This window comes from Durotheca rogersii, assembly GCF_024521655.1.
Source record: "Durotheca rogersii strain YMJ 92031201 chromosome Unknown GGS23scaffold_40, whole genome shotgun sequence".
NCBI classification, from domain to species: domain Eukaryota; kingdom Fungi; phylum Ascomycota; class Sordariomycetes; order Xylariales; family Xylariaceae; genus Durotheca; species Durotheca rogersii.
This window is the reverse complement of record NW_026251271.1, coordinates 190,165-215,665: the sequence shown is the minus strand read 5'-3', so window position 1 is coordinate 215,665 and position 25,501 is coordinate 190,165. Positions and strand designations below refer to the sequence as shown.

Here is a 25,501-nt window from a genome sequence, read left to right as displayed (position 1 = left end):
ATAAAATATATATTAAATATTTAATTTTAATTTAGTTAGTATTAAGTATAAGTGGAGATTCAAATTCCGTAATTATATAAATCTTCTCGAATAAGACTGCTACGTAGCATACTAATAGTTAGATATTAAGCCTAGCTTTGACAACTATAATGCTTACAACATGCTCTTTATTGCTAGCCTTACATAAGAACATAGAATCAACGACTGCTGCAACTAGCTGTTAGAAAAGATAGATACTCTACTGTTTCTATACAGTATCAGCAACTCGGCAACGCCACATACTATCGTCGAAGCAATGTACTAAAGTCCATACCTTCTACATTAAGCAAGGTAATCGCAGAGAGCTTAGGGAGGCCCTAGATTCCCGCGCTCAACTGAACAAAGTTTAGCTGGGCCATCTATTCTTATGTACCGTCGCAGCTTTATGCTCTGGCTTGGCGGTAGGCCCTTTGGCCGGTCTTTCAAGTCAAGGGCCGGATCCTCCTTAAGAGTGGCAGGGCGCAGTTCGAAGCCGGCAGGAGTCGCAGAAGTTCCGTATCTCGAGGCATCTATTGCCGCCTCAAGGTCGAACGAATCCAGAGCTGGAGCGGTAGACTGAGCCGGTGTGAACCCCCAAAACGGCACATCATTAGTGGTGATAACGCCTGCGCCAGTCGAAAACGACAACCAGGAGCCCGGGGCGGCCTGAGCCTGTCCTGGTGACAACAGCCATCCATTTGCGAGCATAGTCGAACGGAATCATGCGTACGATATCTGCCTGGGCCCTCTCTTGACCGACGACGTTCGTAGTAAGACGATCACGCGCGAACTCAAGGTGGTTTCTGTGCCTGACCAGATGAATCCGCCAGATGTATGTATTTAAATAGCGGTAGAGCTGAGGACGAAGCTTGCCTTGACAAGCTGGATGGTCTCGGAGGAGAGGACCGCGACCAGGCGGTTGGGGTCCAAGTATGGTTGGTCATCAACGTCCGCTCTCGTTGTTGCGTCATCAAACTTGGTAGATGCTCTCGGGATACCTCCCGTGACACTCATTTTGTTTTGTGTTAATGTCCCGGCCTTGTCGGCACAGACAGTCGTCGCGCGGCCTATAGTCTCGCAGGAACATAACAGGCGGACAAGGTTGTTGTCCTTAAGCATCCTCGTCATCACAAAGGCGAGCGCCGATGTGATGGTCAGTGACAGGCCTTCTGGGATATCAATGACGACGATAGTTACTGAGAGTATGAACAGTTCGAGGAATTCCTGTCCCTTAGCTGCGGGGTCACCTTCGATGTCCTTAAGGCGAGCTAGGTATCGGGCGAACATGATAGCGAAGGAGGTGACACCAGCGGTCCGTCTGGAGACTTGCCGCCAGGCCGTCAAGGCCCCCGAAGGCAAGGAGGAGGTCGGTCCTTGCTGCATCGGCCTCGCAAGGCCTGCCTATGAACTTAACAATTTCCGGTATTATGGGCGATGGTACCTCGTGTTAGAACGTGCTGGGAGCGACAGCAGACGCTATTTTTCTCAAAGGAGAGAGGCGGAGCTGTCACAAGTGTTGGCCTGTGGTTATGATAGCGGCCTCTAGTGGTGACGCCGTTGATATCTTCATCGTGGCCATGGTTGCAGTGAAGGCCGCTCCTTGCATGCTTGTCAGGTTCTTCAAGGGTGTGGCAGCAGCTTCACATCAATCACCAAGGAGGATTGTGTATGCAGGCACTTTTTTCCGTGAAGGGGAACGGAATATTGCACCATTCGATTTTCGACAGGGTATCGAGGCTTCTACTCAGTCATGCTTGGGCCTTATCTGCCTTTGGTGGGATTGCTCTTAGGGATACGACGGTGTTCTGCCTTCCCTCCTGCCTCTCGACGACAGCTCGATACGCACCGTTGCCCCAAAGATCCTTGATTGTCAGCTCTCTGGTCCGCCCCAGACTCTCTAACTCGTCGAGTCGGTCGATGGTAGCCTGGAGGTGCTCCTCGAAGCCGTCCTGACCGCAGACCTCCCGAAAGGCATTCTGCATGGCGACAGAATCGGCCTGCACCATCATGGAGTGGGGGTCGATGGTGACGATGTTGAGGTGGTCGTGGTGCTGGATGAAGTCCGCCCTCGTCACAATTTGCCTCGCCTCGTGGAGTGGGATCTGCGGAAGCCTGCCGTCACGCTTCTCGTCTTCTCCCATCGCCTCCTCCCTCTCCACTAGAGCCTTAGCAATGACCATAGCGGCAGCACAGAACTCCTGCTGGCCTTCGGCGTTGCTATCCATCTCCTTCCCCAGAATCCAGCATTGGCTTAGGAACCAGCGTTTTTCCTTCTCGCATATAGAATCACAGGCATCTATCATATTGGGCGATTTGGCGATCTGGCTAAGGAATCGAAGACGACCGCCGACTTTGTCGTAGACTTGCCCTAAGATATCCGTAGAGACGTCTTCCTGGAAGGCTGCGTATCGAAAACTCCTTAGCGCCGCGATGGCAGGACCTTTCGGAATATCGCGCACGGGGAGAACTCGTAAGCGGGTGGCTCGCATCATAAGGCGTTCCGTGATCCAATACTCGTCACTGTTAAGCACGACATTCACGAGACTGCTCGCCGCCCAGAGCTCTGCCCGCTGCTGGATCAGCTCCAGGAGGTGTCGGCCCCCCTCGTCGTCCTGCAGAAGATGTATACCGTTGATAATGAGAACCAGGGGCTTTCCCGCCTTTTCTTGACGCTTAAGCGCGATCTTCTCCATCTTGTTAAAAGCGCGTTCGATATCTAGCAGTGGCGTAGTATCCCGGGGCCCCTTGAAGCTAAACAGGCTGCCGATGTAGTCCTCGTGGAACTCGTAGTCAAGGGCCTTGCCGAGTCGGACGCGGAAGATCTCGAGGTCCGGGTGCGCTTCCAGCATAGCGATTCCGTCGCCGTCGATCTTCTTCATGGCCTTGAGTAGCATGGATGTCTTTCCAGTGCCCTTTTCTCCAGTGACTAGATGGTACTGGCCCTGGGTGCTTCCGTCGACGATGTCGTCGATGATGGCCTGCTCGGTTCTGGGGATCCAATCGTCGTCTTCGACGTTGCCGACGTCCGACCTCGAATGCGGATCGGCGAGGGCCGGTTGACGACCGAGAGCGGCCAGCTCAAGGCTTGAGTAACCTGGGGCGAAGGCATTCTCCATCTTGCGCAGGACCAGCGACTTGTAGTACCAGTGGTACGTGTACCCGGCCAACCCTAAAACGAAGACAGACCCGAGAGCGGTCGCGCCACCTTCCAGCAGCTTAGACGATGCGCTTCGCCAGCCGGCGCCTCCGCCGTTGTCATCGTTGCTAACACTACTGCGATTACGAGGTGAGCCAGACAGCCCCGCGCCAGCGCGTTGCACGAGCAGGATGCAATGTCGTCTCAGGACAGACCGAGTCTGTGATACACGTGTTAGTGCTGAGCAACGTGCGGCGTGGCAGGAGGGATCTCCGATGCCTACCATGCGGTATCTTGAAGTTCGGCCAAATCTGGCCATGATTGGTGTCCTAAGGTGAGAGGCCGAAGTCCTCGATCTAGGTATATATCAGGGCGAAACGCTGCCCATAGAGCAGGCCCAGGTCCACTGCTTCGGCAATATGAGTACACTATTCGAATGTGATTCGTTCTGTACCTGCGGCACTGCCATTCCCGGAACTTCTCCGGGCTGAGACCGCCAAGTGCCTACGGAGTTACTCTGGCGAGCGTGCTTGGTTATCATCCCAGCTCGGTGCAGAGCTTGGTGATTGGGTAGTTAAGGTGGCCTTGGAAGTTGGCATTAGACTCAACGCGCTGCCGGTTGATAGCATTCGCCAGTTCGCATCCATGCATTGTTCTCCTGCCTGATCTTTGAAAACGAAAACTTACACCAACTTCAATCTCTCTCTCTCTCTCTCTCTCTCTTTCTCTCTCTCGTCCCCAGACCGACAAAGTCTGGGAAGAAGCCGCTGGGGCCATTGACGTCTGCGAAAATTTGGGGGGAGGAACATTCCCCCACAACGTCGTCGCTCTGGGGAGAGAGTTGGGGGCCGCTGACGTTTCTCCTAGGCGCTGACAGAGTCGCGGGGGATTCTCCCGAGACGCTTCGGGCTGAATAGACACGTCGTGACTCCCAAAATAGACGGTGACCGAATATTGACGCTTCCAGGAATCCGGAGATCCCAGGCGAGGAAGGTTTCTGCGGTGCCGCCGCCAAATCGGAGAAACTTCAGAGATGCGCGAATGGAGCAGCGTGGGGTTGAATGCTTAGTGAGGGTGGACTACTAACCCGCTCTTGCGGAAGCTCTGTATCTGATGAGTTAACATATCTTCCTACTCTCCGTAGAAGAGGGCATTGTCGACATGCACACTTGTGCCCGTGCTTAAACGCTGACCTGGAGCGATTCCGTCAAACAGCTTGGTTTCAGAATAGAATCAACACCCACAGTGCACACATATGGTCTCACACTTTGCTATGGGTGGTAGCCTCTCAGAGGGTAATCAACCTTGACACCTCTATGAGTAGGCTCCGGTACGCTATCTAGTGTAGGATGGCCTCACGTTTGTTGGCATAAAAACTTGCAGCAAGTTCATTTTTCAATGCCAAATCGCGAGATTCTAGACGCCGTAAAAAGCCACTCGACTAGGTTGATATCAATAGCTCCTTCTATTCTCTCAAGGACGCTTTGTTTTTGGTCAACTCTAAGATGCCTTCTCTGTGGATATGTGACTGGGTGAGTTGCCAATCCCCAGCCGTTCAACGGGCCGGGAATTGCTTGCTCTGCGACAGGCATCTTTGCCGAACTCACTTGCGGGACGAGTGGCACACGTGCCCGAAGCCAGAGGTAAATGCTTCACCTTAAGTACTCTGCTTCGTGAAATCGCCATTGGTCATCGCGATTAGACGAACTGGGACGAGTACAGCGCTCGGTATGTTGCAGCAGAGTCCTGGCGGCTAGACGAGCTGTGCCGGCGGATCGACGGCCAGAAGCTGTGCACGCGCGCGTCACAGGTACGCGGTGGCACCAACGTGCCGTGCGCGATTGACCTCTCGCCGAAGAAGCTTTTGGTCATGATGGGCGGACAGAACTGCCATGCCGAGGTTGTGTTCGCGGACGGCGTGGTGTGGCTCGCGCGGTTCCGGCTGTCCAGCCCCATATCGCCGCCGCCAGAGGTGCGTGACTACGTGTTGCGGAGCGAGGCTGCGACCATGGAGTTTCTGCAGCGCCATACGCGTATCCCCTCCCCGCGCGTGTTCGACTGGGCCTGCGAGTGCGATCCGGCGAATATGGTAGGCGTTGGTTATATACTGATGGAGAAGCTGCATGGCGCGCCGCTGGGCTGGCAGGGCGCAACGACTGCACAGAGGGAGAAGGTCGTGCAGCAGCTCGCAGATATCATGCTCGAAATCGAAAGGCACCCTTTTGACAGGCTCGGATCGCTCGTGGCGACGACAGCAATGTCGGGAGGCGAGATTGCACTGGCGGCGGCGGCAGCCGAGCCCCAGATACAGGTGCAGGGTCTGGCACAGCATTCCACGTTCCGGTCGGGCGAGGACGGCAGACCGCCGGGGTCGTTCTGCTCATCGCGGGAGGCCTCGCGTGCTCTCGTGGAGGCACACCTCCGGATGATCGCTGGTGGTGAAATCGGGACGGCCGAGAACGCGGTGAGTGTGTTTCTGGCTCACCGATTCCGACTCGACGTTCTAGATAGAGTCTGGAAGTCGGCCACGGTAGCGGCGGAGGAGGACGAGAAATTCTTCCTAGAGCACGCGGATGACAAGGGTGACCATATCTTGGTAAACGCCGACTTTGACATCGTGGGCGTCATCGACTGGGAATGGTGCAGCACCGCGTCGAGGGAAGAGGCCTTCTCCTCGCCGTGCGTGATGTGGCCAGTCGCAGAGTTCTACGACGGCTCGAACGAGCTGGCGGACGAGGAGCTGCTCCTGGCCCGCGTGTTCTGCGAGAGGGGCCGCGAGGATCTCGCCCGCTGCGTGCTCGACGGACGGAAGGTCCAGAGGTTGTTGTTTGCACTCGGCCCAGGCGGCGCGTCGCACGAGGACAGGAGGACGTTTGCCCGTCTTTTCATGGGCCTCAAGCGGGCACTCGATCCGGGGCATGGTAGCAAAGGAGAAAAGCGAGGGAGAGAGGAAGAAGAGTGGGAGAGGTGGATGGCAAGAGCGCTTGTGAGGTGGGAACATGACGGTTTGTTGCAGGCCGTACTGGAGAGCAAATGACGAGCTGCCTAATGATGTTTCATCTGTCAAAAAGAGAGCAAGAACTAGAATACCTACCTACATCAAGACCCTCCCTGGCCTTTGCCTGGGATGTCCTGTAGTGGCATGACTATCTGGTTGCCGGCGCACATCCTGAGATCGGAAGCCCTGATAGCAACACACGCCTGCGGATAGCATTGCCAATACTCAGGTCCTGTAAGTGATGCTGGCACCGGCTGGTCTCGCTCCGCCTACAGGACTTCCGACGCAGACGATCATCGCGGCAGTGCCGAGGCAGACGGCGGCATTAGATAACGCGTTGGATCATGTGTCTCCTGGTCTTGGATTGGTGTAGTCTTGTCATCGGGGTCGGTCTATCGCCGTGGGCGGCAGTATCGGAGAGCGCACTAGGCCATCCGTCAAGTTAATTTCTATGTATTATGTATAAATATTTTTAAATATAGGTATATATTTACGTTTTTACCTGGGGAGTGTATATCACTATTACAACTGCTTTTAGTATTGCGTAAATTAAGTAAATAAATATAAATCTCAAGCTAGTGAGGCATAGGTATCTTTTAAATTAAGTTAATTGTGTACAGTTTAAGTTGGTAAGTTTTGTTCTCCTTTAGGGAGTGTGGCCCGTGTTTGGTCACGTGACACATCAGATCTCCTGCATGATTAAAATACTCAGGATTCTAGATGAAATTGAGAGGGTCAATTATGTGATTACCTAATTTCTAGACTCAAGTAGCTGGCGCTTTTGCGTTCACCTTCTCCTCCACCATCCTCCCATTGGCCTCCTGCACAAATCGCGCCGTTGCGCGGCGCACTCAGAAGAAGACTACACGACCCGCAAGGGATTCTGTCGCTCGTCATGGGCTTTACTACCGGCTTTGTGCGTCCCACCCATCTCCCCCTCCCCCTCCATACCGCCCCGACGTTTGCATGTCCGTTGCGCTCGCAGCTCACGTTGCTCATTCGCACCCTGCCTACGTAGACCGGAGGCGTCGCCATCACCCTCTCGGTGGCCTACCTCACCGTCTGGTCGCACCAGCAGAACCGCGTGCGCCAGGCCGCCGTCCTGCGCCAGCAGACCTACGCGCTGTCCGCCCTCGTCGACCCGCTGCCGCCCGCCCTCCCGCCGACGCGCGCCGAGCTCGCCGCCGCCGAACGCGCCCACTTCGTCGAGCGCGCCAAGGACCGCTGGAACGCTGAGCTCGAGGGCGCCGTCCGCTGGGCCCAGGAGAAGGACTGGGATGAGGTGCGCGAGGACGTCGAGGCCGCCGCCGCGAGACTCTGGGCGAGGGCCTTCGCCGACGCCGACGGCGGCGTCGCGGCGCCCGGGGACAAGCTGGCCGAGGGCAAGACCGTCGCGGCGGAGAAGGGGTCGGGCGTGGCCCCTGCCGCTAAGAGCAGCTACGCGGAGGCGAAAACGGGGCCTTCCGAAGCTGAGACCGCTAACGGCTCGGTTTGGGCCTCTATCGGGGCCGGGTTTGCGAGTGCTGCGGGCGCCGCCGGTAGGATAGTCGGCATAGCGGGAAAAGACGCCAAGCAGAAAGCGTAGCAGACGACCGAGGACTTAACCACCTCTTTCCATAGAAAAACAATACCCCTCGATCAACAGCGAGGGCTCGGCTGGGCCTAACAAGAGTACAGGTGAGGCGTTGGTTGTGGGATACGCCCCCGACGGAGAGGTAGACCGGTACCATGCACAATTGGCTAGCTAAACTCCCTTAGGGACCTGAAGTAAATAGGGCGAGAGACTATAAGTCAGATCTGCCCCAACCCCCCGGTCCCCGATGAGCTTACGACACCTGTCTCTGGCCACCGCGTAGGTGTATATAGGTGAACGTATAGACGATGTAGTAGCAGTGCTCTATATTCCAACACTCCCAATCCTGCGTCAAGTGGTCATGGATCACGAGCATATAAAAGCAACTTTTCTGGAACCCCTCACGATTAGATTCTTTGCAGGGACAGGTATATATGTGCTGTCCCCTCATCGGAGACGGTTAGGTGTGACTGGGTGTAATTCATTGTTTTGTTTTAGTCCGTCATCATCCTCTCTCCTCTGGGGTTACCCAGCCGGTGCGTTGACGCCAGTCGATATGATCCTCAGTTGCGGTGACCCCCTCGTCTTCCTCTGTGCCTGCTTTTTCGTGTTCCCTCCCTCTGCCCGGTAACGTTTGGCAACCTCTAGCCTCCGCGACCCGAACAAACGACCAATGAATAAAAACAAGGAACGGGTGGTATCGAACATGATTACCTCCAGCCGACGGGCCGGTCTAACCTAGTAACAAAGAGAGGCCGACGGAATCGACCGAGGAAAGGGAAAAAGAATGGCCCGATGATAATACACAAGAGATATTCGTGACCAAATCCGTCAGTATTTCCCGTTATAAAAGGCACAAATGCTATTAGCATACCGCCGTTCCTCCGAGAAAGTCTTGAGGCTCGTCGATATCTATACAACCCCTCTGGAAAACGACGACGATAAAAGGTTTGTACACGAAATATTAAAAATGTATCATGCTGGCTAGTATGCCGTGGACTTCTTGCGGCGTTCGAACATGCGAGAGAAGCCATTGCCATTCTTTGTCTCGGTAGGAGAAGGCAGCGATGCTATAGCCGACGGCGGCGGCTCCGAGTCACGGAGGAATGTAGCCAGGTCTGACGTGCGGCTATTGCTGGAAACAGCCTCTCGGGGTTCGAACCTCTTCATTGGGACGCGGCCGATGGGGCTAGCAGTATGGGTGGATTGCGGCGGTCTGCTCCCAGCCCCGAACTTCTCCGCGCCAGTCGGGATAACAATAGGAGTGTATCCCCGACCACCCCCCGCACGACTGCTCAGGGATCGCGTCTCGGTGGCGGTGAGTCCCTTGGAACTCGGACCCGAGACGGGTTTGCCGCTGGAGTTTCCGCTCGACCTTAGACGCGCTATCAAGTTGGGCGCGCTCGACTTCTTTTTCGGGATAGATACGGGTTGGGGAATGGGTTCGGGAGGAGGAGGGTAATTGTTGAGGAAATCGATCAGGCTTTCCTCCTGCTTCGGCTTCGGCTTCGGCGTCAGTTCCAAATCATCCTCCTCATCGCTGAATTCGATCGCGTAGGGGTCCCGGACCCGCCGTCGCGTCCGTTTCGGCATCATATCGTCGTCGTCGAAGTTGTTAGCGGGAGGTTGCTGCTGCGCCCTATTCGCCTGGCTCAAGAGGGCACTTTGCGAGTTTGTCGACGAAGGGGCTGACGTCTCGGTGATATTCGTGGACGCTTCGCTGTTTCGGATGTTAGGGATAATCGCATCGATCGCCCTTCCCCCGACGGCACCGGTCATTTGCATCTGGTCCGAGTCCATAGTAGTCCGGAAGGGGGCAACATGGCGAGGGATTCGCGGGTTGTTGTCGTTACCGTTAGGTGGGCCCCGTCGGATGAAGTCGATCAAATCAGAATTCTCGCCAGAGGGGTTTACGGAGGCATCCCTAGCTTGAAGCCGCGTCCGCATGCTTGTCTCCGTCCGTCTGCTATCAACGCTCGCGCTCTTCGCCACGTGAGTAGGGCCATTGGGGTTTCGGGCCGTCGTTTTCGCTCCCACATTTCTATGATAGTGGGGGCCGGCCTCGCCAGGAGGTCCTGTCGATCGAATGAAATCGGCAAAGTCCTGTAGCGATTCCCGGGGGATCCGAGCATCCCTCGCCTGTGGCGCAGAACCCGACCGGCCTTTTGGCAGGACACCGAGAGATGAATTCGAAACTGACCCGGGGAGCTTAACGCCGAGCGGCAAGTCCCCTGGCGGATGAGAGCCTAGGCTTGTTTGCTTCGTTATAGACACAGACCTCTTGATGGACTTGATGGAGGAAGATCGCGACCGCTCGACAAACTTGGCGTCTTCGTTCCTCAGGGATTTATGGGAAGGCCTGGGGCTTCCCGTGTGTTGGGATGACGCCGACTGTTTTTTCTTTGTTAGGCGCAACATACGACAAACGACAGAGATTTGGAGGGGGGACTTGCATCGATATCACGCATATTCTCGGGTGTGAGAGTATATTGTAGGGTTTCGTTACTGTGGATTAATTCCTCGAAGTTCCGAGCCATATCACTGGGTCGATGGGGACCACTATCCTCAGAGGTACGGACCGCCTTGAATTTAGCCGATGTCGAAGGCGGCGATTCTCCCGGAGCAGGCCGCGGCAGCTGAGGCGATTCAGGTGAGCTTCGCGCCGCGCCGGGGGGCTTATCTATTGAACTGCCATTCGAACCCGATGACCCATACACCGGCCGGCTAGTACTTCTCTCCGGCAGAGTCGGCAAGGGTGGACTCCTTGATGATTTATAAGGGACAACCGCCTTCCCTTCTCGGAGTCCTTCGAACTCATGACCGCCTAGGATTGAGACTTTGGTTGATACTGGTGGTTTGGATGCCGCTTGCGGGTGAACACTTTTCAGCGGGCTCGGGTTTCGGACTGGTTGGGTAATGGTAACGGCGGTACCTTGGGAATCGTCAAGTGATGCCGGGAGAACCATGGCATTTCTCTTGTTAGCACTCGGAGGTGGCTCGTCCGAGTCGTCCTCCTCCGCAATCGGAGGGGTTGCGTTTCTATGGGCAACGTAACCGGAGTCATGCGTATCCAGGGAGCTTATCCATGACGTGACAGTCGGGCTACGAGGGCTTTGAACCTCAATCACACGTACCGACCGGACGCTACTAGATCTCGCATGCACAACTGCGGGCGGTTTCCCAGATTCTGACGTGGAGGACGTGCTTCTACCCCCCATCGAGATCCGAGATGAGGTTAGGATTTCGGGTTCCTCGGTGAAGTCGTCAATCTCGTCCTCATCAGGCTCGGCTCGCACGTTGTCGCTAGCGGTTTCAGCCGGCCTAACGGCAGTGAAATCAGTCTGAATCCTTGGAACCAAGCTGTCGGCACTGGCTTTCGGTTGTGGAATACTGGCGAGGGGGGAGCTGTCTTCGGCCTCGTTCAAGGGATCCTCACCAGCGCTAGCACTGGTGTCTCGATCTTCGACCTCGGGCATGACGTCAGGTGCCACTTCTAGAGTCGATGTATCTAATATGGGCTCATTCTTTCCCGGTTTGGCCTCCGCTTCCGCAGTTCCGATTTCGCGGCGCGATGCTTGGGGAGATGGATAACGGGGACGCTTTCGGCCAGGAAGGGACCGCGCTCGCCGAATTGGGATAGACTTTATCAAGGCTGAGGACGCCGACTCGGGTGCTGTGTGTCGATTGAAAATAACTAGACTCTTGGGCCGTGGGCGGTGGTCTTCCTCGTCTTCAGTTTCCTCCTCGTCGCTATACGTTGCTTCGACGTCGCTGTCAGGAAGAGGCAGATCGGCGGGGTCCGTCGCCCGCAAGCTCAGTTTCTGGCTTGCTTCCTCGCCGAAATCTTTCGTTTCCTGCAGCTCGAGTTCGGGTTCCACGTCTCTAGGCGCCAGATGCAATTGACCGTTGTCTGTAGCGGCACTTCCGCGCCGCGTATTTGGTAACCCGGAGGCGCTCATAGAGCTACGTGAGAAGGGGCGGGAGTAATTAGGCTCTACGGGCGACCGGATCTTCTTTTTCCAGGAACGCCAAAGCCTGCCGAAAGTCCGATCTAAGGCAACGCGTTCCATGTCCAATTCCTCGACGACGACGCGGCCGAGGGGTTCCCCCGGTGAGCGGGAACCCTCCTTCACGTCCCTTTCATATTTAACCCGCATCCGGTTGAATGCCGCTTGTCCAGCCACAACCAGAACCTGCTCGCCCATGAATTCAAGGATCGACGTCAAGAATATGGCAACAGCCGGTGATACGATATCCGATAAGAGGTCGTCCGACTCGCCCCTGAGATGCTCTTGCTCCATGTAGTAGTCTTCGTCTTCCTCCTCCATATCTCCGAGCGAAGAATAGACCATGCATCGTAATCTGGTCCTCTTCCATACCAGTTCGAGATCCCAATCGCCGGGCGACTCCGTATTCGCGGAATGCGCCATGTCTTCGACTTCACCACCGCCCAGGTATTCTCGAAGTTCTTCGTCGGCCTGGTTCGTGGCATCTTTGGCCAGTTTCGGCTTCAGTACCTCGCTGACAGCTGGCCGTAGAGCCGAGAGCGCAGTGGACTTGGCGACGGCGATTATGCTGAATAGGAGCTGATCAACGAAATTATTGGCCAGTTGGAGCGCAGCAGGGGACACCAGGGCAGTCTCCTCGGCAGGCGCGATGCCCATTTGATCGTACCATGCCTCGGAATGGCTATCATGGTCATTTGTTACTATTTGCGACGCCGCAGACGCCGCGATGAAGATAGCCTCAGGCGACACAGAGAGGGGAGGAGACATCGTGCCGAGGCCAATCGTAGACGGGCGATCGCTCGAGATGCTCTGGGTTCTGGAGTGGGCATTTCGCGGCGTGTTCGCGACGCCGACGGAAGATGAACTCGACATGATGGAATCACGACTGGGAAAGGCCGCGACAGGTATATCTGTAGTAATGGCAGACACCTGGGGGGCCGCCCTGGTTAGGGTGAGACGACAGGGCGAAGCGAGGAACGGCGGACTAATCCACAGTCAAAGCGAAGGCTGCCCGAACCACCTATATCGACCGATTGAGGAGGGCGAAGCCGCAGGCGACGCGAATCGGTCAGGACCGTATGGGAAAAGAAATTATAAAGGCTCAAGAGCCCGCGAATTCTTGAAAGAATAAAAATTGGAGTTAGTAGGTGCAGCAAAACGATAGCCGAGATCAGGTAGATCACTGGTAAATTGAGCGAGTGGAAGCACGCAGATGAAACATTCCGCCGAGAGACTGGGGAAACCGGGCGGCGAGTCAAGACAGGGAGTGTTTGCAGTGTGCGAGGGTGAGCGTGGGTATGTACGTGTGGATTGTGTGCCACAAATGGTCTGGTCTGGTCTGGCTGGCTGGAGGCCATGAGCGCCCTCATGTGGTGTGCATCATGACGAACTATTCGGCGACGCAGGAGTGGAAGGGAAGAGCAGGACGTCAACGGGGAGGAGAGAGAGGAAGCAGGAAGGGAGCGCAAGTAGACAGCGGCGAGTCAACGTACGGGAAGAAATGTGACAGGATGTGATGTGATGATGATGATATGCGAACGAAGCTTTACAAGAGATGAGGATAGATAACTGCGACGACTTGCTTGGCCGTTAAAACACCGGATGGCCACTTTTTGCGCCTCCTATCAGTTTTCCCCTATTTGAGATGTAATATGGAAATAATCAAGCCCTGCAGAGAGAGAAACCAGCCCCGGTCGTCACGCCAGGGGTCCGCAAAGGGAAGTAAATTGGGTAGATCAACAATAGGGAGAGATACCAGGTACGCAGGTATGGATCAGGATGGGGAATATGCTCTCTCTCTCTCGCTCTCTGTCCCCCCTCTCTGCGGGTGTATGTGCGTGTGTGCGTGTGCGTGTCGTAAAACACCATCTAACCTCGCTAGCAGCCAGAGATGACCACACGACCTAGAGTCTAACGCGTACGTGCGAGAAGGTACGAGCATGTATAGGCGACGGGCAAAAGTTACCCTGCTTGAATTCCAAGAAAAGGGAGATACAATAGGTAACATAGGTAGGAAGAGAAGAGCAGCAGTCGTACTGTATATACTCGTATACAGGTGTATGCGCGCGTAGAGAATTCAAGCAACGTACCGTGTTAATCTAGAAGCACCACCAGCAAGTGCTAGGTCTCTCTCTCGCGCTCTCTATTCCTAAAAGCAAGCTGACGAAAGCTTTCGTCGTTCAGGTTTGCAGCTGTCTAAAGGGTATCGCTCGTCGCAAGGGGGACGATGGTGACGACGAAGAAGTCTCGGGAGTCTGGCGGAGGGAGGATAATTAGAGAGAGGAAGAGACAGGAGTCAGGAGGGGCCGGGGGGAAGGGAGGGAGGAAGGCATGGACAGGTTGATAGATAGAAAGATACTGGGAGGAGAGGGAGGAGGAGGAGGAGGAGGAGGAGGAGGAGGAGGAGGAGGAAGAGGTAGACGCAGGCGGGACTTACATGCCTATCTTAGGCAGATTACCCAGACTTGGTTTGAAGAGATGACTTGATTGACCGATCATCTTTTACTTATGGGATCCATGTAGCTGGAAGTGGTTCTACTTTTAGCCCATCAGCAGCAGCAGCAGCACCTAATGTAGGACGTACCCGAGTCGGTAAGTAAAGAAGGGTGCCCTACCACCTTAGACCATGTAGACAGAGAGACAGCGACAGCAAGCTGTTGTTTGGTGGCGTTTTTGGCATCGCCTTGCTGGCCATGTCTCGTTTTAGATACGGTACGGGCAGCCTGTACCTATGTACAAGAAGTACCCTAGGTAACTAACTGACGTACATATGTACCTAATGCGCCCACACAAGTCCATCAAAATCCCGGCTCGGGGGCCTGAAACGGCCAATTGGCCGAGACGTCAGGTCAGTAACTCCCCCTAAGGTACTCATCGTATATTAGTAGGTATATCGGTACGTGCCTAGCGTGTGTAGGTAAATATATGCCCACACACGCATACAATGGCATCAGGTATTAGATTAGGCGCCTCCTATACAAATCACTTCGCGTCGTTGTGTTCTCAGATCATTAGGGTATTGCCTTCAGGTAATTCGCCCGCCCGCCTCGGGTAGGCAATGCGCAAACGAAACGATTCCGTGTAATTACTTCTACATAGTACTTGAGGGGGTAGCAGGGTAGCTTAACCCCGGGGACATGCATACATATGTACATACGACGTAGAATCTACTATAGCCCACAGCCCCCTGCCTGCCTATGTGGGAATTTAGAAGGGAGAGAACGGAAGGGATGTGGCCCCTCTCTTGGACTGGGGTTCGTGGAATTCTGTAACGCCTCGTTAGATAGGTAGGTACCTTGCAGCCGGTTATTCTAACGGCCAGCCTTAGCATGCATGGTACATGAGGTGGCGTTCGGTCCGGGAGACCGCACCCTACCCAGCATGTGCCGCGGACGAAATATATATTCTATATATTTGACAAATATTGCATGTATGGCGGTGCGTACATGTCCCTTCATCAGCGGTTTGCATGCCCATACATACTACGTTGGGTGGTAAATACTGCACGCCGCTGGGAGATTTTCGGCTTAGATTCTTATCTGCATATATATATTTATATACCTAGGTAGGTACTTGATGTATTCGCGCTGACCTCCTTACCTCCTATGAGTATACGTGTACATGCAGACGTACATCTGTCCCCACCCAGGTTGCGGTACTAATATATAGAGGTATAACAATAAATATATATATCCTATCCCTACCGAACCACTCACAGCCAGTTGCCCTCGACGTCCCCTAATTCTTGCTTCCACATATACTTGATGAAGGGGGCCAGACCATCACTTTCCCGCCTTTCGGCCCTGACGATGCCTCGGAGAATTCCCGTCTGACATACATACATACATACATGTGTACTTGCCTCTTATGTCGGTGTCCTCCTATACCCGAGGCACGGTTACGCACCAGGCTTCGCGACATGATAGCGACAATAACCAAGATGGTAAGATGTAGGCAACCAACTAAGATAATATTCCGACCTGGTGTCGGCACCAAGGTCTCCATCCATACCGAAGTCTTCCTTGGGACCGACAAGATTAGGGGCACGTAAAAAAGAAGAAAAAAAGAGGCCAGTACGGACTACCACATGCGTACCATACATACTTACACGCGTAGGAGGAGGTAGTAAAGGGGGGGGGCCGGCTGGACTTGGATTGGATACTACGTAGCAGATTGCTCAGGGGATCGTTGAGCCCACCGCAGTGGAGGTTTTAACCTCGTGGAGAGTGGAACTCTCATCTCGACCCAACTCCAAATCGGCTTACTGGTCCCGGACCCAGAACCATTAGGGGAGGGGGGGGGAGGGACCAACTTGGATGGATATTTGGGCGTATGTGCGTGGATTGGGGAGCATCGGCCTCTGTCTGTATCAAGATTCCGTACATACCTACACATTCGTACATACATATCCCAACATGCATGTTCAGGCTGCCAACAACGCGATCCAAGCAGACAACAAACATGCCTCGATATATTACCTACCTAGGTAGAGGTATGCATATAGAGGTACCTAAGTATGCGCATAGGGGTTGGAGGTGGAGTCGTAGCGTCGCACTCGGGGCGAGAGAAGGGCTCTCTGTCTCACAAGGTCTCTCTCTGTTTCTCTCTATCCGGATGTATTACTGTATCGCGGCATTGCGGGCTTAACGTCGACGCGACATGCAAAGATGGCCCTACATGGGTACAGGGAACAGCACCAACACACCTAGATCCATGTACTTACTTGCAGGTGGGTGCATTCATATACATAGGGACTATATAGCCTCCAGGTTCGGCGTCAGGTACCTGATATGTATCACGTAACCCTCGGTACCCACCCCATCAGGTCCACAGGCGCATACCATTAGAGGTAGGTATTACCTCTCCTATGATATACTATAGATCAGTAGGTTACTTAACGAAGGATAGGTTCGATTCCTAACAGCGCTACTTGGTAGTCTTCGCTATGTTAGCTCATCTACTATAATGGTTGAGAGCCTGTAGGTGCCTTGGCTTACCTAGGTACCTCCACAATATAGAGGTAGAGGTTAGGCACCTGGGTATTAGAGAAAAGAAGAGGTGAAGGATCCTCATGCCGGTTCGGCTTCTCAAAAGCCACCATCCTCTCGACGCGCCCCAGAGCTTACTCGCCCCGGCTGGCAACGCCTCTCCAATCCTCAACAGTAATAATTCCTGGCGAGAGCCGGCTGGGAGAATCCAACTCCGGGACGCCCCTCCATTCCCTCGAAAGAGCTGCCGATCTGGGACGTCCTGCGGGACTGGATCGAATCCTTCCATGCGAGTATAGCTGCACATGTTCCTCAAACGCAACCGCAACCGCAACAATACGACATCCTCCCTCATACTTGGATCCTTCTCCACACACGATATCTCTCTGTCACTCTACTCTCCACTCTCTTCCCTCCCTGTTCTGGTCCTGTCTTTTCCTTCCTCGTTTTTCACGTTGCCCTAAGTCTCCCCCAAGCCTCTCGGTGGCTGCTAGTCCCACTAGTGCGAGGTCTATTTGCTGCGGACACACACACACTCATCGGAGACTCACGACGGCCTCGCGGTCAAGAGGGGGAACTGGAGGGTTGGGGGCTGAATAAATTGCCCCCCCTTTCGATGGCGGAGGAGGGGCCAGCCACTGATGGACCACCTCAACCGATCCTGGCCCTTCTTCTGTGGCCAGTGGGACCACATGGCAAACAACAAGGATCGGTCCACTCGGAGGTATCGCAGCGTCGACGACCATGCGCAAAATAGGGCCGGCGTAGATGCGCCTCACCGGGTCAGACGGTGTGCATATGGCACCTCTGCTCGCTCCCCTCCCCTCTCGTCCTGCCCATATCGTGCGCTACCTAGACTGCTTCCAGCTGGCCCCGCGAACTAACATCGGCGCTACCCAGGGGTCGGATGGAATCCGAAATGACCCTCCGGACGAGCTTGAGTACTTCTAGACATAGCGTCGCCGCGGCCGACCTCGTGCGGTCGTTGTTCCCGGTACGTGTTTTTCGTCTGATGTGATTCGGCTTGCTTGTTCGTACATGGACATACCTATCTACCGACTCCGTACCAGCCTGCTGTAGGACAGCAAGCCTAGTATGGGACGGTGGGTAGAACTTTGACGTCTCGCCTCAAGGCCCTCGTGACAATCACGGCACAGTCAGATTCCCACCAGCGACGGCTGCACCGTGTGAGCCATAATTCTGCCAGAGAGGTAGGTAGATATGTTGGCATATGGGGGGTTAGGTAGCGACATCTTACCCGGCTAAGGATGCGTACGTAGGATCGATTACCACCATCACTGCCACCATCGTCTTCTAAAGGTGACCTCTCAAGAACGGGTCATCGTCACTGTAGCGTGCCATCTTGCGATCCTCCAAGCCCCCAGGACGTCCTCCGTCCTGTCACCGGCGATCATACACCGAACGCGTCCTACCCGCATGACGACGGCTGCTGTGTAGGTATGTGCTGCATACCAACCACTATCCATTACGAGCTTGCTGACTTCGATTCTGCCGCAGGCTCTCGGCCGGTTTGAAGAAGCCTAGGCGTCGATGACAACTAAAACGCCGCCACGGCTTTTGGTGGATTGATCTACACCACACACACACACACACACACACACACACACATTTACACACCTATATGCTTGCTTACATGCGCACAGGCACAGGCACACACCTTGCGCCGATCAATAGGTGAGATACGGAGAAGCGATTCCCTATAGAGACGATCTCACCGCCCGGCTCACCCTCCTTCTCATCCCCTCCCCAAAATAGCCAGATGCATGCATTCTTCACATCAAGCGGGAGGCACTCAAGATGCCGTCGTTAGACCAGGAAGCCGAGACTTCGAACAGTAATCCGCCGTCCCCGCATCCTTCTATACATACACGCACACCCTCTGAATCCCGTGCTGGATGCCGCAACCCGCCGGTAAGTGACGATGCATACATAAACTGCACTGGTCCCTGGCACGAGGAAAGCCTCACCAGGGTCCTCTCGCTCGGACAGATCCACCGCCGACGGCGATCTACGCAAGGCTCCTGGAACCGATCCCGCTTCGGAGATGTTCCTATCGTCCTCGTCCCGTCCTCGTCTCGGGTCTCGACCAGGCGGCGCCAGTAAGACATCGTAGAACCATTTTTGCCGCCGGCTTAACTGAGGATTTGCTAGAGTCGGTCGCTTTCCCTCGCCTGCATGGTCCCGTTCCCGTGTTCATATCCTCCGTCCTGCCATTCTACGAAGTGGTTCGTCACCACTACATACATTCTCAAACCTCGACGTCCCCTCCCTTTGCTTTTCCCTCTCGCTTACTCGCACACAAGCTCTCCTTATGTAACCCTCCGGAAGGTGTCATGGTAATATTTACTCTTCAAGAGGGGAAGGGGGGTCTTGGCGTCGTGACTAGGACATCGCCTTGCGAATGTCACCCTTTGAGAGGTAAGGCTGTCCCAGGGAATACGATTCCCCCTCCCCCCCCCCCAATCGAGGCTAGCCCAATCATCATAACAGTTAGATGACCCTGTGTGCCCCCGATACACCCCATAGAAGCTGATTTTCATCGACAAGCCTCGTACTGTCTCACTACTCCTCGCTTACGTCCAGTTCAAGATAAATTCTCAATCACGTCAGCAGTTCTATCACGCTTATTCTTAAAGACTTCAAAGCCGTGCTCCGCCCCCCAGGGTGCGTGTCGCCGCCGTGTTGAGGTTTCTTCGTGGGTTGTAACCATCTTCTCCTCTTAGCGCGTTCTCCGCACAGAGCGACCGTCACAACGCGAAGGATGAGACATCCGCAATATATTGCGGTCTCTACCGTGGTAAGGCGTACCCAGCTGAACCGAGGCCTGAGCGGAATTTTCCGAACATCGTCGACCAACCTGCCAATCCATCCTAGCCCGGAGACCTAGCGGGGGAGGCGAGGGGCCGTACGCAACGAGAACTCATCGACGTATGTCACTTGAACATTCCACATAGTTGGCCTAGACCTGGACACGCGGCCGTTTGACATCCCACGGACCTGGAATCTGGAGACGACTTCGCGGCAGCTATGAGCCAGCATCGGCTCTAGGTGACTTTTCTGTTTCGCCCGCCGTCTTGGCTTGGGGTAGGACGAACTGACGCTGGTGATCCGTCTTCACATTCAGCGCCGGAGTCTACATAGGTACCCGTTACCTAGCCGAGGCTGCCCGATGTGCAGGTTATTGCTGAGCACGCGAACCTGCGTGCAACCTGACCTCGGGCGACGCCTATGCTAGCTTGGCCATCTAGCGACCAAAATTCCCTACCCCCCTCACACTCTTTAGGATATGCTGATACTGCGCACAGATTTGATCGGACAGGCCAAACTGCGATGCTCAGCGTCGGGACCCAGAACCCTCGCCCTCGTCGTTTCGGCTTATTAGTTCACTCCCGTGGTGCCGCTCGCTCTCTTGCCTGCCGCAAGGCGACCAAGCCCCTTTCTGCATCATGCCGAGGGGGGGGAGGGGGGTTGTAAACGGCCGCTCTGTAGCTGCCGTGCGACGTCGAGGCCATCCTTGTCCCGTTCGCCTATCTACTTACCTGACTCCGTTGCTTCCGAGACAACGCGGTATCCTTGAGCGGGCATTGTTTGGTATGTTGGCTCCCCTCGCGCGCGTGCTTGCCCACCTACTCACCGTACATCCTCAAAAAGCCCTCTCATCTTGTCTACTCGCTTCCTCGTAGCCCCTCGACGCCTCTCGCCGGGCAGGGAGAGCGTCCTCTCGCTTTCAACCCCCCCCCCCCCCCCCCCGTTGCTAGATAGTGGCCCGCGACATATTGGCTGGTCGGTAGGTAGGCATATCTAGCTGACCTGCCTACTAACGTATGTGCCAGCCCTCATGGCCGGGTTGCCGTGCTGCGTGTAGCCGTACCGCGGGCACATATCTACGTCCTTCTGTCCAACGCGCGTCGAGGGAGGCTGCACGCCGCCCGCGAATACCCATCTGACCGCCTTTTCCCCATGCCAGGCGAGGTAGATTTTCGTAGCCTCGGTATGAGCCCTGGGCATCTCGGGGACGATGACCGGTCGTCGCGAAATAAGTGGTGTGGTGAGACGGCCGAGGTTGTGCATGCGGTAAGGCGGGGAGGTCGTGTCGTTTTTGTTTTTTTTTTTCCTAAAAAAAGCCAGCCAATCCTCTCTTCGGCCTGCCTACATAACTTGCCCACCACCGAGCTCCCAGGCCTTCTCCTGCTTCTCTGCGAGATTATTTATTTTTGGGTGTGGCGCCGAGGGCGAGGGACGGCACGGGAGAGTGGGCTGAGGCGCGTGAGCCCAGGCGCGATATGCATGTATTGCCTACTTCGGCGGAGTTACACCTCGTCGGCGGTGAGAGGTTGGGGGCCGTCAATGCCTTCTAGCCTGCTTGTCGTCTGCTTGCCTCCCCCTTAATACTACCCGTCGCTGGTGAAACGCGAAAGTGGTAGGTACTTGCCATTGAGGACGGGCGGCCGCATGCTTGACGATCGGATGGGTTATACACCCCCTCCCCCACAACCTCGCCGTTGCGAGTTTCGACCCGCCTACACGTCCGCATGACTTACGCGGCAGGTAGGTATCTTGCGGCTGAATACTTACGCATGTATGCACTTGTCCTCTTCTATCCTTCCATTTGTCCCCCTGCGTGCTGTGCTATCTGGCGCGGGTGACTGTGCCGTGTCGTCTCGCCCCCTCAAGTAGAGTGCCGTCGACGTCTCCCGACTTGGTGCGCTCTCCCTATATTCACAACTCGGCGCCAATGATCGTTGCTGGGGTAGGTTTGCCGCACACGAGAGATGCCTGCGCGCGCGCGCGTTCCTACGTGTTCTCCCCCCTTCTCCCTCCCCCATAGCGTCTTGCAGCGTGTTCTCTGGGATGGGTGCCTTCGCGGTCCGTGAGATGAGAGAAATCATTGGGCATACCTACGGTATACCATGTTATGTCACCCGAGAGCCGAGTCCTTGGCTTTGATCTGCGGGCGGACCGTATAACCGCGATCTACAGAGCCTAATTAGGATGTAAACCTATTGCCGGTTTGGAGTCAGTCGGACATCGCCCCTCGGAACTGGCGATGCGGGAATGCCGCTCCTATTTTCTCGTTGTGCGACCCAAGGCGATGTTTGGCGGTGAGACAGGATAGGGGCGCGACGGAGAGAAGGGGACGGCCACTCGCTCTCCGCCACCTCGTGTCGTGATTATATAGTAGCATCCAGACAAGCCTGCGTGTCATGAGAAACCCCCTGCCGTAAGTTGCCCTCATAGCCGTAGGCTACGAAAAGTAAGCAACCCGTCCACGCATCTACCGTCGCGAACATAGACAGCCCGGTCCGCTGCGGGAGTTGGAGAGGAAATGCGGCAGAGACGAAAACAAACTCGAAGCTGCTGGTGATCATAGCCGCCGAAATGTGCATACAGCACGCTTCGGCCATGGACTCCTAAGCCTCTGCCTCGCAGCCTCGCCGCTGCCGAGGACATACAAAATAGTACAGCACCATTGCCAATCAGTCGATCGACCGTCATCCAACTTCTCTCGTCTGTCCAGCCTTACAAACCTGATCTCTGCTAGCTGGCCAAGCGAACGGGAGCAAACACCAGCGTCACCATCATAAACACCAACAAAACCTACTGCGTCACCTATCATGGCGTTCTCCCTCCAGCCCCCCGACCAGGTAGTCCACAAGAACAGCTATAGGGGCACGGTCGGATCTAGCTGCATCCCTAACCCTCTCTCTCTCGCCGGCCATCCCGCCCCGAGCCGGAACCCGCCCTCGTTCCGCGTCATGGCCATGAACAAACTAAGCCAGAATCGAACGTTCGTCGAGGCGGTAATGTTGAAGGGTCACTATGAGGGAGAGAAAGTGAGCAGTGGGGACGTTATCGCCACCGGAATGCCCGCTCTCGCAACGATGGAAGAGCCTTACACATCGTACGGCACTGCCGGGTCCACTTTCATGGGGTCGGCTGAGCATCTAGGAGGGCGAGGCGCGAAGTAGGGAGGGGAAGGACGACACTTCCTTTGTCTTTCTTATCTGGCATTAAGCGGTCGTTTCCGACGTGTCGGTTTGTTATGCCGACATTTGGGAATCAGATATAGACGCCTGGCTCTATAGGCGTTGGGAGTATAGGCAGGCAAGCGGATCGGCGTCGACATTTGGCATGCTTTGATCGCGCTGTGTTAGCAATGAGATTCTGTATTTGGGGGGGGGGGGAGTTAGTACGACAGGGCCGCCTAGTGTAGAGCCATTGCGGATGGGATTACATGCACAGTCACGGTCACGGCGGAGCGATGAAGAGTAGAGTCTAGGTTACCGGCTTCGTCGTTCGTAACTACATCCTCGAGCATCCGTAGATCCAGGTAGAGCAGTTAGGATGGCCGATCGATCGGCTATTTGGCCGACTGAGAGGTCAAGGGCGTCATGAGGACCTCAGCTACCCGTGCTTTATCATAGGGAGACGAAATCATGCCGCCCTAGCAAGGAAACCCTTCGGACACCTCAAGCCGTGTTAGGTCGCAAACGTACTGGGTATTTAGTCAACAGTAAGACAGAGGGTGCTCGTCCTTGTGATAGCCCTTATGAATTGGAAGATTCCAGACAGTCGTAGAGAGAAGTGAAACAAGTCCATACGATGTGAGGATAAATGGGCTAGAAGGCGGCAATAAACAACTCGAGTAAGGGTAGGAAGATATTTAACTAGATTCTTGAGCAGAGCTACAGCGCTACCCAGGAGTGGGTCGATAGAATGCACATCGCGACACCAACTTGTATAAAGTCAGCGGCGAGCCTCTGGTCCTCTTCTCCCCTTTCTTTCTCTTTATCTTTAGGGCGAGAAATGTGACCTGGGGCACTTCAAGAGCTCAAGAGTATCATTTCGCCGTTCTAGCGATGCAGGCCTGCGTTCCGCTGCCCCCCGTGCTAGACGCTAGACGAGTGACCATGGACTTCCGGGTATTCAAAAAAAGGGGTAGAGGAGCTCCGCGGAGATGTGGTCGTCGGGGTGTCCACTTATTCGGCGTTCGGGTCACGGAGTCAGGGGGGCTTGCGTAAATTTAGTCCGCCACTCTCGACTCAACCCCTTTCGGGATTACTGTTACTCAATAAGACGCCAGGTAAACAGTTAATTGGCCATCTTGTCTCTTACATCCTTGAGACGCCATGGATATCTTAGTCACGGACTGTCGCCATCCTCGCCTGGGCTTGACCCTCTGGCGGGGATATTTCGTAATGACACCATAGTCCTGTGGAGGAGGAAGGGAGGCGAGAGGTGAGGAATAGCTTGGCCCGGGCTCGTCGTCTTGCGAAGGCTAGGATCGATATAAGCCTTGCTGTCCACTGCTAGCATGTCCCCGGGCCTTTAGCTTTATAAAAAGAACTCTCCGTGATACGAGGTAACGAGACGACCAGGAAAGCGCCCCGACACCTGCGTGCTCTCGACATCGAGGAGTCGTGAGTAGCTTGGCCAAGGCCGCATATCCAGATGCCTTTTAATCCGTCAAAATGGCATTTCGAAATCGACGGCTACCTTAATCCTTGGGTCCCCTCTGCCCCATGGAAGCATCTGTCGCCTCTCGTCTCCCGCTTCATGGGCCACAGGTCTGAGCACCAACGGCCGCTGGGGAATCTCTTCATGATCTTCTGGGCGTTCATCGGCGTCTTCTGCTCTTTGACCATCATCGAGGTCGTGGGCCGCGCGATCCCCTCCTTCGAGGAGCGCGGCGCCCCCATCATCATCGGTAGCTTTGTGAGTTCCCCCGGTGTCAGTCCCTCCTTCTTCCTCCGAGATGGTTTGATCTCTGGGTTCACCGCACGATGGGGAGGGGGTGAGATGGATAAACAGAGACATATGAGAGCGAGCGAGACGGCTAACACAGACGCTGTGCCAGGGCGCGGCAGCGGTCCTTGAATTCTACGTGATCGAGTCGCCGCTCTCGCAGCCGCGCAACGCCGTGCTCGGGCAGTTCTTCGCGTCGCTCGTTGGCGTCGCAATCAGCAAGCTATTCGCGCTGGGACCGCAGTCGCGCGAGCTGACCTGGCTTGCGGGCTCGCTGAGTTGTGCGTGCGCGGTCGCCGTCATGGCCCTTACCGGCACCGTACACCCGCCAGCAGGAGCCACGGCGCTGCTCGCCGTGGTCGATAGCGGCGTCGCCGGCCTCGGTTGGTTCCTGCTGCCTATCATGCTCCTCGGCTGTGCCCTCATGCAGGCCGTCGCTCTGCTCCTCAACAATGTCCAGCGCCGTTTTCCCGTCTACTGGTGGACCCCGGCGGAGGTTGGGCAGCGCCTCTGCCTCTGCCGCCGAAAGCGGGCAGCTCACCACCAGCACGGCGAGGGAGGGCAGAGCGGCGATGACGGCAGCGGTGGCGGTAGTGGTAATGACAGCGGTAACGGCGATGGCGGCGGGAACGGGGCTAAGCTCGAGATCACCTCGACGCGCCACCTTGAGGAAGGGAGGACCATCGTGGAAGAGTCCCGGCTGATTGTAAGGCGGGGGGGCGTCTCTATCCCCGATGACTTGTATCTGTCACCGGAGGAGAGGATATTTCTAGAGGAGCTTAGCGGGAGGATATGAGAATATAGGTACCTAGATGGTTCTCGTGTGTGGGGTTCGGCGTAGTCTCGTTCAACGTCTGTCTTGATTACCTGCCCCCTTTTCCGGCCTTCTTCCCCGCTTCCCCGTTGCTACCCCCTCTCCCGCGGGTCGCGGTCAACTTGTTGTCGATGGGCGACATGATGGCCAGATCACGGCCGCGCCTATGATGCGACCATTCCTAGGCCAGGGCAGGCGGT

The 25,501-nt window shown here is 55.4% G+C and overlaps 6 protein-coding genes across 6 annotated transcripts; 4 read left to right on the top strand and 2 right to left on the bottom strand.

Moving 5' to 3' along the window:
- Positions 1 to 815: 815 nt before the first annotated feature.
- On the top strand, positions 816 to 1,870 carry GGS23DRAFT_388155 (uncharacterized protein). Its single transcript, XM_051513494.1, has one exon. The coding sequence runs from the start codon at positions 905 to 907 to the stop codon at positions 1,562 to 1,564; it is 660 nt and encodes a 219-aa protein (XP_051367641.1). The 5' UTR covers positions 816 to 904; the 3' UTR covers positions 1,565 to 1,870.
- On the bottom strand, positions 1,666 to 4,091 carry GGS23DRAFT_388198 (uncharacterized protein). Its single transcript, XM_051513495.1, has 3 exons — positions 3,842 to 4,091; positions 3,438 to 3,671; positions 1,666 to 3,374 (listed from the first exon to the last, which is right to left on the bottom strand). Exons 2-3 carry the CDS (start codon positions 3,471 to 3,473, stop codon positions 1,767 to 1,769), a joined length of 1,644 nt encoding a protein of 547 aa, XP_051367640.1. The 5' UTR covers positions 3,474 to 3,671; positions 3,842 to 4,091; the 3' UTR covers positions 1,666 to 1,766.
- A 568-nt stretch (positions 4,092 to 4,659) lies between these two features.
- GGS23DRAFT_607908 (uncharacterized protein) lies at positions 4,660 to 6,191 on the top strand (the record flags this gene model as incomplete). Its single annotated transcript, XM_051520118.1, has 2 exons — positions 4,660 to 4,797; positions 4,857 to 6,191. 2 exons carry the CDS (start codon positions 4,660 to 4,662, stop codon positions 6,189 to 6,191), a joined length of 1,473 nt encoding a protein of 490 aa, XP_051367639.1.
- Positions 6,192 to 6,885: 694 nt separating this feature from the next.
- GGS23DRAFT_388038 (uncharacterized protein) lies at positions 6,886 to 7,912 on the top strand. Its single transcript, XM_051513493.1, has 2 exons — positions 6,886 to 7,068; positions 7,171 to 7,912. The coding sequence occupies exons 1-2, from the start codon at positions 7,048 to 7,050 to the stop codon at positions 7,735 to 7,737; spliced, it is 588 nt and encodes a 195-aa protein (XP_051367638.1). The 5' UTR covers positions 6,886 to 7,047; the 3' UTR covers positions 7,738 to 7,912.
- A 659-nt stretch (positions 7,913 to 8,571) lies between these two features.
- On the bottom strand, positions 8,572 to 12,994 carry GGS23DRAFT_388033 (uncharacterized protein). The gene is made up of 2 exons (XM_051513492.1): positions 10,179 to 12,994; positions 8,572 to 10,116 (listed from the first exon to the last, which is right to left on the bottom strand). Exons 1-2 carry the CDS (start codon positions 12,603 to 12,605, stop codon positions 8,710 to 8,712), a joined length of 3,834 nt encoding a protein of 1,277 aa, XP_051367637.1. The 5' UTR covers positions 12,606 to 12,994; the 3' UTR covers positions 8,572 to 8,709.
- A 10,984-nt stretch (positions 12,995 to 23,978) lies between these two features.
- Positions 23,979 to 25,381, top strand: GGS23DRAFT_387904 (HPP family protein). Its single transcript, XM_051513491.1, has 2 exons — positions 23,979 to 24,457; positions 24,600 to 25,381. The coding sequence occupies exons 1-2, from the start codon at positions 24,194 to 24,196 to the stop codon at positions 25,281 to 25,283; spliced, it is 948 nt and encodes a 315-aa protein (XP_051367636.1). The 5' UTR covers positions 23,979 to 24,193; the 3' UTR covers positions 25,284 to 25,381.
- The last annotated feature ends 120 nt before the right edge of the window (positions 25,382 to 25,501 follow it).

What these genes read in the sequence shown, in the direction of transcription:
- GGS23DRAFT_388155 (XM_051513494.1), top strand. Translation starts at nt 905, where the DNA reads ATGGTCTCGGAGGAGAGGACCGCGACCAGGCGGTTGGGGTCCAAGTAT.
- GGS23DRAFT_388038 (XM_051513493.1), top strand. Translation starts at nt 7,048, where the DNA reads ATGGGCTTTACTACCGGCTTT. An exon ending in TGGGCTTTACTACCGGCTTT is followed by an intron (nt 7,069 to 7,170) that starts GTGCGTCCCACC and finishes CTGCCTACGTAG; the next exon opens with ACCGGAGGCGTCGCCATCAC.
- GGS23DRAFT_388033 (XM_051513492.1), bottom strand. Translation starts at nt 12,605, where the DNA reads ATGTCGAGTTCATCTTCCGTCGGCGTCGCGAACACGCCGCGAAATGCC. An exon ending in AGAATATGCGTGATATCGAT is followed by an intron (nt 10,117 to 10,178) that starts GCAAGTCCCCCC and finishes AAGAAAAAACAG; the next exon opens with TCGGCGTCATCCCAACACAC.
- GGS23DRAFT_387904 (XM_051513491.1), top strand. Translation starts at nt 24,194, where the DNA reads ATGCCTTTTAATCCGTCAAAATGGCATTTCGAAATCGACGGCTACCTT. An exon ending in CCATCATCATCGGTAGCTTT is followed by an intron (nt 24,458 to 24,599) that starts GTGAGTTCCCCC and finishes ACGCTGTGCCAG; the next exon opens with GGCGCGGCAGCGGTCCTTGA.
- GGS23DRAFT_388198 (XM_051513495.1), bottom strand. Translation starts at nt 3,473, where the DNA reads ATGGCCAGATTTGGCCGAACTTCAAGATACCGCATG. An exon ending in GAACTTCAAGATACCGCATG is followed by an intron (nt 3,375 to 3,437) that starts GTAGGCATCGGA and finishes CGTGTATCACAG; the next exon opens with ACTCGGTCTGTCCTGAGACG.